The following is a 13,734-nucleotide window of genomic DNA, read 5'->3' as shown; positions in this document are numbered from 1 at the left end:
AGGACATGGGTCCTGTGTCTGCAAGTCTTTCAGTATAGGAGGGATTCTTGAGTTCAAAAGCTAACTTGCCTCGTTTCATCCATGATTCATAATCTCTGCATTCATCAGGCAGGAGCACTGGCTTCCAGGAAGCTCACTGCCGGACTCTGCCTAGCCCCATGGTAGTGGCCCGGTGTTGCTGTGACTGGTCTTCCTGCTGCCCCACAGGGCACTCCTCACCACTCCTGCAATCTTTCAGGACGCTGTGATAAACATGGCCTTTGAGGACAGTGGGCTCAAATCTGGGCTCCATCACTTAGGAAAAACTATTCTAACCATCCCAGAGTTTTCTCATGTATAAAAAGGCAGTTGACGCCGGGCGGTGGTGGCGCACGCCTTTAATCCCAGCACTCGGGAGGCAGAGCCAGGCGGATCTCTGTGAGTTCGAGGCCAGCCTGGTCTCCAAAGCGAGTTCCAGGAAAGGCGCAAAACTACACAGAGAAACCCTGTCTCGAAAAAACCAAAAAAAAAAAAAAAAAAAAAAAAAAAAAAAAAAAAAAAAAAGGCAGTTGATAGTCAAGTGTGGTGACATGTGCCTATCATTCTAGTATTTGGCAGGATGAGGCAGGAAGGTTATGAGGAAAGACCTGGACTACCTAGTTAAAGGTCTTCAGTTTGGAGGTACAGGGGAACACAGGTGGATTTTCCATTTGGGCGAGAATTTTATGAAGAGTCGTTAATGCCATGAAAATATAGACAGCAGCATGACAGGGTCTGAGAGTTCAGGCCTCAGCACCAGTCAGGCTATCTCTGATTCTTGGTGGCAAGGAGAAGGGAGAGAATTCCAAAGAAATGCACCACTCTGGATATAGGGGATGTAAGGAGGAGGGGCACATACAGGTGGCAGATGTGTCCCCACCAGGAGCCCTCTAATGGCCTGGAGTCTAGCAACCTGATCTGTCAGTCTAGGGAAACAGAATGGAATCTTGGCACCTGGGTTTTGTGTTTACAGATGCTCCACAGCATGTCTGTCTCTCTGTAGCAGCAAGGATCTCAGAACCAGCTATGAAGATGGAGATAGAGAGGGCATAACTTGAGCAGTGTGGCCTGGGCTTCTAACACAATGAGACCCTGTTGCAAAAACAAATGGCTATGGGTGTAGTTTGGTGGTTGAGTGCTTGCCTAAGTGTGCTTTTCTAAGGCTCTGGGTTCAATCTGTAGCATGCCTAGTGTGTACACTCCCACACACAAAGGAGTAATAGCACCTACCTACTTAAATTAAAAGCAATATGGATAAGGTACCCCACACAACACAGGCATATCCAACCCATATTGTTTTCACTATCTACTGGTTATTCTGTCCCTTAAGACTTTAGGAAAATGAAAGGTCACTCTCTTGAATAAGGTCAGTATCTTTACAAGCACCTGGCTAACCTCCTGGGCACTGGTAATCCAGAAATGAACAGATCCTAAAGAATACAGAATTGAAACATAACGTAGTTATGCCCAAAAAAGATTAGCAATTGCAGTAAGTCCTAGTCTACTGATGAATAACTGTCATTCTGTTCATAAAACAGCATGAAAATTCTTGGAAACCTAAAAATAGAAACTTCTATCCCCCACACACTGCTTTCAGCCAGGAACACTAAGAAAGCAACATATTAAAGGCCATTTAGAAGCATGGGCTAGGAAAGCAGACTGCCCGGGTTCAAATCTACTACCTGCCACTTCATGGCTGGGCTCGAGTTCACTTCTGCAAACTCAGGAAGGTGTGCCCTTTCAGGAACTGGGGTGTCTGCATGAATCACTCCACACTGTCTTACACAGCCCTCTGCATGACAGCTATTAGTACAAAGGGAAGCCATGCAGGAGGCACGAAAACAACTGGGAAATCCTGCTGGGGAGTTGCAGGGGGGAAGGAGTAATGCAGGCAGAATCTTCTTCTCTTTGCCCTCTGTAAGGCCTTTGCAGGCTGCAATAAAGAGTCCCTAGCTACAGCCTGTGTCTCGGGTTTTATTGTTTTTTAAGACAGTAAGATAACAGGGCTTAGGGGTCATTAATAAAACTGGAATAAAAGTTTTGTTTAAAAAAAAAAAAAGCATGGAGCAGGAAGAGGAAACTACACACTCCCCTTTATCTCTACCTTCCCGTATACATCACTCACGAACTATCCAGAAGCCTGGGTAAAACCCAGCTAAGGAGTCTCTTTGAAACTTGATTCCAGGTGTTCTGGCTTCCACAGCTGGTGGTTCTGTCCCTGAATTTTATAGTAAAATGGGGCATGGTGCAAAAATATCCAGAATTCAGATGGATTCCTGCTGCAAGAATTCTTAGGCGAGTTCCAAGGGAAGAAGGATTACAGTACCTCTCGTACTGTTGGGAATGCTCGTGTTTCCCTCACTGTATAAAACCTTTGTAAGTGGATTTGACTCAGACAATTTGTTTGTTAGAATCCAATCTCCATGAGGGTAGGGGTCTTTGTCTTGGTTTGGTTTTTGTTTTGTTTTTGTTTTTGTTTTTTTACATTTTGAGACAAGACTTTATTCTGTAGCCCAGACTAGCCTTCAACTCATGAGACTACCTCGGCTTCCAAGTACGGGTTACAGCCATGAGCACACTCAGCTGGGATCTCTGTTGCTTGCAGGATGGTTGGCAGTCACCAAATACTGAATAAACAAGTGAAGTGAAAGTCCAGGCATCACCTCCAAGTGTCCGGGTTTGGGGTCCTTTTGTAAAGACAAGGACATCACCTCTGATGGCGATTACCTCTCAGAGCGGGGGACTTCATTGCTACTACTTTTAAGGATGTCTCACATTTTTTTCCAAAAATATATTTAATTTTAAAAACAAAAATCAGGTAAGCTTTCCACAGTCCAATTTTCCAGAAACAGCCAGAATTTGGCTTCTAGCTTATCAAAAAAGTTGAACAGCAGTAATTTCACGCAGACATTATTTCTCCCTGCAGGAGACAGAAAACATTCTGCTTGGTTTTACACACTTAATTCTCTAAATCTGTTCTATATTTTCGCCATCATTTTATTCCATTCCAGGGGTCTGGTATGCCAGAGAATCCATCTCTAAAACTCAAAGTTTCCAAACTGGGATGTGCGGTTGTTGGGCTTAGGTTGGGGTTTATAACCAATTCGATCATTTATCATTTGTTCCCGGCTCTTGGGGTCACTGCTGAGCGCAGCAGCCCCTCCTTCTCCATCACTGGTTCCTACACCTTCTACATCTTCCTTCTGTTTCTTACGGGTCTGAAAGTAAAAAAAAAGAAAAAAATTAGGAAAAACATTCTTTCAATTAGCAAATATTTAATCTAGCACTTACCATACACAAGTATTGGGTAAGGGGCAAGGTTAGGGGCTAATAAACAATAAACTGATATCCCAAGTTTAGGATAGTTACAAGAAGGATACAGGCATGCAATTTTAGAAGATGTAACCCTACCTTCCAGAATATCACAGTCTAGAAGGCAATGGGCATGGAGACTATTAGTTATATACATAGAGAGTTCAGGGTTATAATGAGAAGTCCACAATGCCAGAGACACAAAGAAAAGGTGGTGAGGAGCTTAGGGTACAGTACAGAGGCCTGCAGGAACCTGCAGTTGGAGATAGTGGATATGGGGCAACAAAAGGTGTTTCAAGCAAACTTTTTAATGAGAAAAAGTGAAAAATGACATGACTGGTAGTCACCAAGAAGCCACAGCCTTGCCAGGCATGGTGGCACACGTCTTTAATCCCAGCACTCTGGAGACAGAGGCAGTGGATCTCTGTGAGCTCGAGGCCAGCCTGGTCTACAGAGTGAGTTCCAGGACAGCCAGGGTGGTCACACAGAGAAACCCTGTCTCAAAAAACCAGAAAATAAAAAATAAACCTACAGCCTGACTGGTTCCCCACAACTATGGTAACACAAGAAGAAACGATGCTACCTGGGGTAGGTCTCAGTTTGGGGGCTTCCGATTTATTTATTGATGATGCTAGGGACTGAACCCAAGGCTTCATGCATGGTAGGCAAGCAATCTACCACCAAACTATATCCCAGCCCCTGTTTTGCTTTTGGTTTTGTTTTGAATTTTTCAGAAAATTTCCTCTTTATTCTTGGTACCACTACTGCAACTCAATGAGCCATGAGTCTAATGCAAATGGAAAGAAAACCTACAACAGATAGATGACTGTGGTGTCAATCCAGCTGGCACCACACTGCATCAACAGTTGCTACACTTGTCTCAACTTGTGGCTGAGGACCTCCTGAACAAGAAGAGCTTCCTGCTTCCGCTGCAGAAACCTTCCTGATATGGGTGTCGCTCCCTTTGTGGCTCATTTCCTAAAGTTTCTTTAAGGCATTTGGCTGGACTGTCCCTAAGTAATCTATACTTTCCTGACAACTCTCTTTCCTAAGAATGGAAGCCCTTCTCTGCTGTGTGTAGAACTCTGCAACTGGACTATTACAAGTTCAAAGCCAGCCTGGCCTATATGGTGTAACCTTATCTCAAAAACTAACAAAAGAACTATGCTACATTCCACCACCACATGCCTGATTTCCTTCACTAAAACTGTTACTTCATGGGTCTCTGATCTGACTGATTTCCAAAGCCATGGAGTTCTCGCCACCACTGTAATTAGTTATACCACTGCCAAATTCCCTTCACTGCAGCCACCATTTATTCCGCCACTACCATGCCTCCCTTAGGTTCCACAGCCGGACCCTGTTTACAGATCTCTCCAGCCCCCACAGCCTGCTTCATACAACAACCCCTGGCGCCTCCGCCTCCGCCTCCGCTTCCATCACTGTAGCTTCGTCTTCTGCCAAAGTTGCCACCGTGACCAAAGTTACTTCCAGCACTTCCAAAGTTTTCTTCACAACCTAAAACCACATGACCGCCTCCTCACAGCCTGTCTGTATAGGCCTCCAGGTTTTCCATGATTGGTATTAAGATTAAAGGCATGTGTATCCAATAATGGCTGTATCCCTGAACACACAGAGACTTACCCAGCTCTGCCTACTAAGTGCTGGAATTACAAGCATACGCTACCACTGCCCTGCTTTCCTATGGCTTGCTAATAGCTCTGACCCCCGGGCAACTTTATTTATTAACATACAAATAACATTTTAATACAAATAAAATATCACCATAGGTCACCACCAGATCCACCTCCGTCCCAGCCTCCTTGTTATGCCGTGGATAACATCTTGTTCAAAAAGGCCTTTTCCATGGCAAAATGATGCCAATGAATGGTGTTATTTCTGAATCAACTGTGTGAGAACTGGCACAAGTTACAAGGATAAATCCTCTCTATTCCACTGTTTTCACACCCACTTCTTTCAAACTTGCTCTGCAGTTCAAAGCAGTCTAATCTTAAACATACGCTCCTGAAGAGTTTTTACTGTCACCAACAAAAATCTTCACTACTGATGTGCATAAGGCATCCTCTCCAGAAAGGGCTCCTTGGTTCCTTCCACTCTGCCTGTCCACCTTGCGTGGATGAACAAACGCTGATCTATCCAAACAATACCATGGCCCATGAACATTTTGTTTGGGGCTTTCTCGAGACCAGACAATTTGTGAGTATCTTGCGCTCTCCGCTGTACCTTCAAGGGTCAGATCAATGCAGTCCGACCAATCAGGGCTTTGGTTCTTCTGGTTCACGCCCTTAATCCTCCTGATAGAGCAGCAATGGCTTCAGGCAGGCCGCAGGAGACCAGACTAACTTTACGGCTGTTTGGAGATTGAACTCGACCTTGCCAATTCAAGTTGAATGGGCGATGCAGAGGAAGACTTAGGCTTGTTCTCTCACAAACGAGGTCCTGCTCTAAGTCACAAGTGACTACAGATTCCCATAGCCACCACTCCCTGACTATAAAGATGACATTAAATGATAATGCTCTATCTACAGTTCTTTACTGGGAGCACAGCTCAGCTGCTCTGATCACTGAAATCATGATGGTAATTGCACCACTCACTGGTGAACTGTGACCCCTCAAATCCCAGCATCAATGTACTAGAGTCAATCAAATAAGGCTGGGCTGAGGATCCCTTCTCTGAAATGCTTGGGACCCAAAGTATTTGAGGTTCAAGGTTTTGGGGTTTTTTTTTTCAGATTTTGGAATATTATGCATTGGCTACAGAGGTCAAGCATCCCTAAGCTAAAAATCCAAAATCTAAAATGCCCCCATATATGAAATTTCCTGTGGTTTCCTTTTAAATAACAACATAAGGAACCTGGCCAGTACGATGGCTGCACAAACCTGAGTCTGTGTTCAATCCCCAGAACCCATGGGTTTTTAATACATAACTAAAACAAAACTGGATGTGGTGGTGGAGAGTTGTAATCCCAGCACTCCTAGCAGCAAACTAGCAGGCAGAGACAGCCTAGACGCTCATGGGCAAGCTAGCCTGAAGTATACAACAGAAACAGGAAGAGACCCTGCCTCAACAAGAGCGAGGAGAGAACCAACTCGAGAAAGTTGTCCTCTGACCTCTACACATGCATTGTGGAAAACGAACACCCTCACTCAACCACATCATATCCGTAATAATAATAAATAAAATTGTGTGTGCACGTTTGTGTGTGTATTGAACTTCTGTTCATCTCTAGTTAGTCAACACTACAAAGAAATGACCTTAAAAGGTTCACCCCCAAAAATCTTTATGAAAACTACTTCTAAGAAGCAAAGGGATCTCTGAGGATACTCAGCTGGAATAAAATCCTTTCATGTTATGAATAACTACAGACTGTTCCTGAGGTGTAAACAACTTTAGTGAAAAATGAAACACCAAGGAGTAGAGGCAGAAAGATGACTCAGCAGTTAAGAAAGAGCACCTGCTGCTCTTGCACAGGACCCAGGTTCAGCTCCCAGCACCCACATGGCAGGTCACAACCATCTGTAACTCCAGTTCAGGGGTTCTGATGCCCTCTTCTGGCCTCCATGGACACTGCATACACATGGTGAGGACACATATAATCAAAACAAAAAACAGAGCCAGGCATGGTGGCACAAGCCTTTAATCCCAGCACTCAGGCATGGTGGCACAAGCCTTTAATCCCAGCACTCAGGAGGCAGAGGCAGGGGGGTCTCTGTGAGTTCGAGGTCAGCCAAGGCTATGTAAAGAGAGCCTGTCTTGAAAAACCAAACGAGAAAAGGAAAGGAGAAAGAGCAGAGCCAGGCATAGGAAGGAGTGCCCAGTTATAATGTCAGTCCTTGAGAGGCAGGAGCAGGACAAGTTGGGACAGCCTGGGCTATTGATTTGAAACTGAGGAGGACGGAAAGAGGAAGGGCCACTTTTCCTACTGTTTTCATTTTCATTCACTCCAAGAGTGTCCCTCTCTCCTGAGCTGTTTGAAAGGACACCAAACCCACTACCTTCCGTGGAAAGGCCAACTCAACAACGAGCTCATTCTGAAGAGTCAAAGTCCACTGGGCCAGCATTTTTGACTCATCACAACTAAAACCTAAACCATTTTTGAAGCTCATTCTTTTTAGGACTGAAGATGAATGCCTACAATCCCAGCACTCAGGAATCTGAGGTGAAAGGTCACAATGAGTTCCAGGCCTACCTGGGCTACACAGTGAGACCCTGTCTTAAAAACACGAAAAGAGCCAAACCTCATGCTTAATAATATACTACCAATATGAATTCTTAAAAAGCAAAAAAAGAACTGGACTGGCAAGACAGCTGGGTGAGTAAAGGCACTTGCTTGCCAAGCCTGAGCCTGAATTAAATCCCAGGAATAAACATGGTGAGAGAAGAGAATAATTTCTGCATGTTGTGCTCTAGCTGCCACATGTTCCATGGCATGAGGACACTCTTCACATTCACACACACACACACACACACACACACACACACACACACACACACGCTGTGGAATACTTTTGTACACTGTAAAAACTTGTCACTTGAACTGGTTTAATAAAACACTGATTGGCCAGTAGCCAGGCAAAAGATATAGGAGGGACAGCCAAACTGAGAATGCCAAGAGAAAGAAGGGCAGAGTTGGGGAGAGGCCAGCCGGCCACCAAGGAAGCAGGACATGCAGAAAATGAGGTAACAAGCCATGAGCCACATGGCAAAGCACAGATAAGAAATAGGGGTTGATTTAAATGTAAGAGTTAGGTAGTAATAAGTCTGAGCTATCGGCTGAGCATTTATAATTCGTATTAAGCCTTTGTGTCCATTATTTGGGAACTGGTGGGCTGGACAGAACTTCCACCAACACACACACACACACACATACACACACACACACACACACACACACACACACACACACACACACACATACACAGAGCAAACAATTGATGATACTTTGTGAGCACTACAGTTGCTGGAATGAAGAGCAAGAGAAACCAAAGTTGTCCGTCTTCATATGAACGATGTAAAGCCCATTCCATGCTGGGTACATACAAGATGTAATGTCCCCTACCATCTGAATAAAGTACCTCCTCGAGCAGCAAATGCAAACTGGCTTGTAGGGAGCCCTCCTCTGGATAGAGTCCAGAGCTTAATATACTAATCCTTGCCTTCAAGGAGCTTCTGGCCCAGCTGAAGAAAACAGCCCAACAGACAGTTAAAACAGAGAGTTAACATGGGGTGGGGAGTGAACTTAATCCAGCTAGAGGCTGGAAGGGGCCAAGTCAAGATGAGGTAGGTGGGAAGGGAGCAGAGTACACAGCACTGAGATTAAAGATAACTTGGCAGATAAAGTGGAGAGATGAGCAAGGACTGGGTCATAAAGGACTTCATGTACCATGCTTAGGAATTTGGACTTCATCCTGAAGGCATGAAAGAATTTATTCTTATTAACAGATATCTAATATTGTATGGCAAAGCCAGATTTAGAAAGTTCCTAATGCAAAAGATTTTACAATAAACAACCAAATGACTGCAAGGAGCAGGTGAACGTTCAATAAGAGTTATCTGTCTAACATGCACAAGGTCCTAGGTTAATCTTCAGCTCTGAGGGGAAAATAATGGTAACTCCAAGTTAAGAACAAATGCTGACAGACTGTAATGTTCCTCAGTTGGTAGAGTATTTGCCTAGCATGCACAAGCCTGAGACCAGATAGGTCACAGACCTAAGGGAAAACATAATACTATTCTGATAAAGGAACATTGCAATAAAATGACTCCTAATGACATACTGCTGTACCCACAGATCAGTGTCTTGCTCAGCCACATCAGAGAAGTTTCTTCTTGCACTAGATGGCAATTAACACAGAGACCCACAACTGGACAATGTGTAGAGAGTGGAAGACTTTGGAGCACTCAGTAATAATTGGATTGTCTTCCTCAAACCCTTCCCCTCAAGACTCAGGGATCTATGTGGAAGAGGAGGCACAGAGATTGTTAAGAGGTGAAGAAGGATGACTCCAAGGAAACAGCACCCTCCAGACACAACAGGACTGATGCATGTATACACTCAGAGACAGGCACTACACACAGGTTCAAGCCAGACAGGGTCCCAGCACTGAGGGAGAAGCAGACAGACACAGGGTCCCACCCCTAACCAAGAAGCTAGCTGCAACTGACACTAACTGCCAAAGGGAAAATCAGTTTTCTCTAATATCTCCAACATCACTGGGTATATCAACCACACTCCTGAGCAGACCCCATGCCCAGGAGTAGCTGGCCAACACAAAATGAACTCAATGGTATTTTTGTGGACTTTTTGTTTCTTGTTTGGGGAATTTGTTTCGTTTTTGAGAGAGAAAAAAAACAAAGTTGGGTGAGTAATGAGGTAGACAGGGTATGGGAAGAATTGGGGCTGGGGAAAACATGACTAAAATATATGAAAAAGTTAATAAACAAATAAAATAGTAATGTAAAAAAAAAAAAAGAACTATAAGAGGATCATTTTCTGTTGTTTTGGGCCACCAAATTCTTTGTTATGATAGTCACAGGAAATTCATTTTTATTTTGAGATCCCTGTAAAGCACCCAAATAGATTTCAAATAAGCCGCTGGTAGAGTCTGAGGTTCCGAAGGTAATTGCTATCTGAAATACCCCTAAGAATCGGAAAGTGAACTCTCACCTCCAGGTCCTTCCGAATGCTCTCAAACTCTTCAATGTCATCGAGCTTGAGCTCCAGACGTGTTGGTTTTCGTCGCAGCATACTGAAATCAGCAACAGGAGTCAGACCCAGGGAGCTATGGGCTGTTACAAATGTCGAGAGAGGAAAAACTTCAGCTGTTGAGTCTCAGCTACAAACGGATAAATTTGTAAACACGAACAATAAAATAAACAGGACATTAACTCATTTAGATTTTCACGCATAGGCTTCAAAGTCTCTAAGCATCTGTTTTTTGCTGGGGGCTAAAGAGATGGTTCTCCGGTTAAGAGTAAATATTGCCCTTGCAGAGGACACAAGTTCAATTCCCAGCTTATAACTAACTGCCTGTCACTCCAGCTTCGGGGGATCAGATGCCTATGCCCTCCTTGGACACCTGCATTCATGTGCATATACCTATATACACAAAATTAAAAGTGAAATCTTTAAAAACAAACCCAGCAAAATGCCAGTAGAGAATCTAGGCAGCAATCTTTTGGGGTTTGTTTTGTTTTTGGTTTTTGTTTTTTTTTTTTCCTTTTTAACACTTTTTGAGATGCTTCATTCAAAACCCGGAGGACATCACAGATACAGCAGCACAGAAACTATTCTCTGTCGAGAGTTTTAGGTCAGAAACCAAGCTTGGGTCCCCAGACTCAGGTCCTGAAACCCTTCCGGCTGTGAGCTCCCAAGCAAGACCCCCAACAATCACCTTAATCTTGTGCTCCAATAACCTCCAAAGAAATACACTAGCTAAAAGAAGTTAGCTGAGGGCAGTGGCATGTGACTACAGTCCCAACTGCTTGGGGTCACTTGAGCATAGGCTTTGGAGGCCAGCAAAGAAACCCTGTCTGAAAAAAAGCAAAAACAGACAAGAAACAAAAGGAAGAAAGTCAGGAGTTGGGGAGATGACTGAGCAAGTAAGAGCACTTCCTGCCCAAGCATGTGGACCTCAGTTCCAATTTCTAACTCACACCTAAAAAGACAGGCATAGCCAGGCAATGGTGGCACACCCCTTTTATCCCAGCACTTGTGAGGCAGAGGCAGGCGAATCTTAGTTTGAGGCCAGCGTGGTCTATACAGCAAGTTCTAGGACAGCCAAGGCTACACAGAAACCCTGTCTCAAGAAGAAAAAAAAAAAAGGCTGAGTATGATCTTATAGAGGCCTGTAACCCTGAGCTATGAAGGAACGGGAGATTGCTAGGATTTGCTGGCTATCAGCCTGGCTCCTGTCTCAAGGAGTAAGACAGAGTGGGACAGAGCAGGACACCCAGGAAACATCCTCTAGCCTCAAGGTGTGCACACATGTGAATACACCACACTCACAGTCACATACACACAAAGGAAAAATGGGAAACGGTTAACTATCTCATCTCAATTCAACATAGTTAGGGAAAGTGGACAAGCCATAAATTCAATCTGCTTTCTATGAACATCATCAGAGACTGTGACCATTCTGGGATATTAAAACCATGGCTTAAATCTCATGAAAACCAAACTTACCAATTCACAGGATTATCCACAGGATCTAGCCAGGTCCTAAATGGGTAAATCACTCACTAAGCAGATGTTTCCTGTGCTGAGATATAGACATTTAAAGTCACTGTTGCAACCTGTGGGGAAAACAAGACAACAGACTGTGGCAATCTAGTGGAAAAACAGAACTCTGAGGAGGGTCCTTCAACCGCACTGCATGAGCACTGAGCCCAGGCTGGGCTGCATGCGAGTGGCTAGGAATGTCAACTCCCTGTGGGAAAAGGTGTCTTCGGGAATTTGAAGGGGAGGCAGATAGGGACCAATAAGGCCAGAGGAGTCCACAATCATTTCATAGGGCAAATGAATGCTTGTGTTGACAAAGCCCATGTTTGTTTCAGAACAAAAAACTAAGTGGAGCTTAGTACCCACGGAAGGTATCATCTTTATGTCCTCCACAGTATCCATAATTAGCAGACAACAAGTTTTGGAATAAACTGAGCTATCCAAATAAGAGAAGGTGAAACTAACTTTTCTTGAGTCCTACACTCTTCCATTATTTCTTTTTTATTTCTCTTTAGTAACTTTAAAAACTCTGCTTTTTAAAAAAAATTTATTATATTTAGTTTTTTTATTGGGCGTTGGTGGAAGCACACAGCCCACAGCCCATGATCAGAGGTCAGAGACAACCTTTGGGAGTTAGTTCTCTCTTTCTACCACGGGGGATGTCAGGCTGGGTACTGGTTCCTTTACCCAGTGAACATGCTACATTCCCATTCTTTATATTACTTTAATACAGAAGACTTGTGAAGCTTGAAAAATTATTCCAGTTCTGTAAAATTGAAGCAAACAGTTTAGTTAACAATATCAGCCGCCTATAAAAGTTACACATAGACCACTAGAGAAAAGAGTTAAATGATAATGATCTAAGTGAAAGTTCTGCTATAGTGTGGATATGTAAATTACTATTGTATGCATCTAGAATCAAACAAAAGACTATGATGTATACAAATGAAGAAACATTTACCCTTCCCTCGGGAGGCTTAGCACAGCCAGGGGTGATATAATCAATACAAAACACTGGCCCGTGACATTTCAAATTGCCTTATTCTAAATCAGATACTACCTTCTACCAGATCCCTAAGTAGAGAAATGGAAGAGGAAGCCAGCTCCAAAGGAAAAGGAAGAAATAATTAGAAGAAAAGTTTTCTACTTGTATACAAACTGAAAGCTTCGCCACTAGAGGGCAGTATTGAGTGCGGGTTAAAAGAACTGCTCTCCACTTGCCACGTTAATAAGCCTACTACACTATGGCTCCAGAACGACGGATTAGCTTCATTTCTCACCAGAATTTATTTTCTGTACTCTGTTGTCACGTGACTTGGATAACTAAAATAGAATTATCTCCTTGCGCATAATTCGGCGTTTAGTAAGCACTCGAAGATGAAGTGCTCCGATAATTGCATTTGTTTGGGGAAGAGGCTTACGAGCGGGAGTGAGTCTGTCCAGCTCAGCAAACACGAATATTTTGGCAATCCCCACAATCTTCATGTAAGGATTAAAAGAAGAAGAAGAAAGAATAAAGAAAGAAACCTTATCTCTGATGGCCTAGCGATCAGGGGAGCGAGAGCTGCTGGTATGCACTCTCCCTGGCGCCTCCCTGGACCCTTTATCTCAAAGAACACAAACAAAGAATAGGTTGTAGACAAGTAAACCAACAACAAACTAGGCCGCCGATCCCCCGCCACGTCTTTTAGTCCTAGAAGGCTCTTAGAGTTTAATGTCTTCTTGAAGCCCAAAATCGCTGCGGAGCCACCCAGTTACGAGGGGCCCCCGGGAGGACTTCCGTACCATACAATCCTCTTTACCAGCTCCAAGGCTGCACTAGTCTAGGGAGAGATTTCCATGGCAACACAAGCTCTCGGCTTCGAGATGATGGAAGGCCTCCCGAAGGAGAGCAGAGACCTTCGGTTCGCTCCTGATTACAGCCGAAATCCGCGAACCTACCTCTTTTCAGGCCTCTGCAGCTTCCCAGAACCTCAACTCCCACCATGAAGCCATCGCTGCGCGGCCCGAACTACACTTCCCAGAAGACTCTGCGCCTCTCTTCCCACACGCCTCTTTTCCCGCGAGCTTGTGTTGAACGCTCATGAGGCCACGCCCCTCGACGCCAGCAGACGCTTGGCAACTACGACGCCCAAGATACTTCGCGCGACTCCTAGTAAGG

The 13,734-nt window shown here is 44.2% G+C and overlaps 1 protein-coding gene across 2 annotated transcripts; it reads right to left on the bottom strand.

Moving 5' to 3' along the window:
* Positions 1 to 1,972: 1,972 nt before the first annotated feature.
* Cdc26 (cell division cycle 26) lies at positions 1,973 to 13,638 on the bottom strand. Of its 2 annotated transcripts, none has more exons than XM_052716996.1 (4): positions 13,515 to 13,638; positions 11,538 to 11,647; positions 10,020 to 10,188; positions 1,973 to 3,236 (listed from the first exon to the last, which is right to left on the bottom strand). In XM_052716996.1, exons 3-4 carry the CDS (start codon positions 10,098 to 10,100, stop codon positions 3,057 to 3,059), a joined length of 261 nt encoding a protein of 86 aa, XP_052572956.1. In that variant the 5' UTR covers positions 10,101 to 10,188; positions 11,538 to 11,647; positions 13,515 to 13,638; the 3' UTR covers positions 1,973 to 3,056. The 2 variants fall into 2 exon arrangements, with proteins under 2 accessions (XP_052572956.1, XP_052572955.1); XM_052716995.1 differs by having other exon boundaries at positions 10,020 to 10,141.
* Positions 13,639 to 13,734: the final 96 nt, after the last annotated feature.

Source organism: Peromyscus californicus, unplaced genomic scaffold (genome assembly GCF_007827085.1).
Source record: "Peromyscus californicus insignis strain IS unplaced genomic scaffold, ASM782708v3 Scaffold_5__1_contigs__length_169319896, whole genome shotgun sequence".
Classification (NCBI taxonomy): domain Eukaryota; kingdom Metazoa; phylum Chordata; class Mammalia; order Rodentia; family Cricetidae; genus Peromyscus; species Peromyscus californicus.
This window is presented reverse-complemented; position numbering and strand designations above follow the sequence as displayed.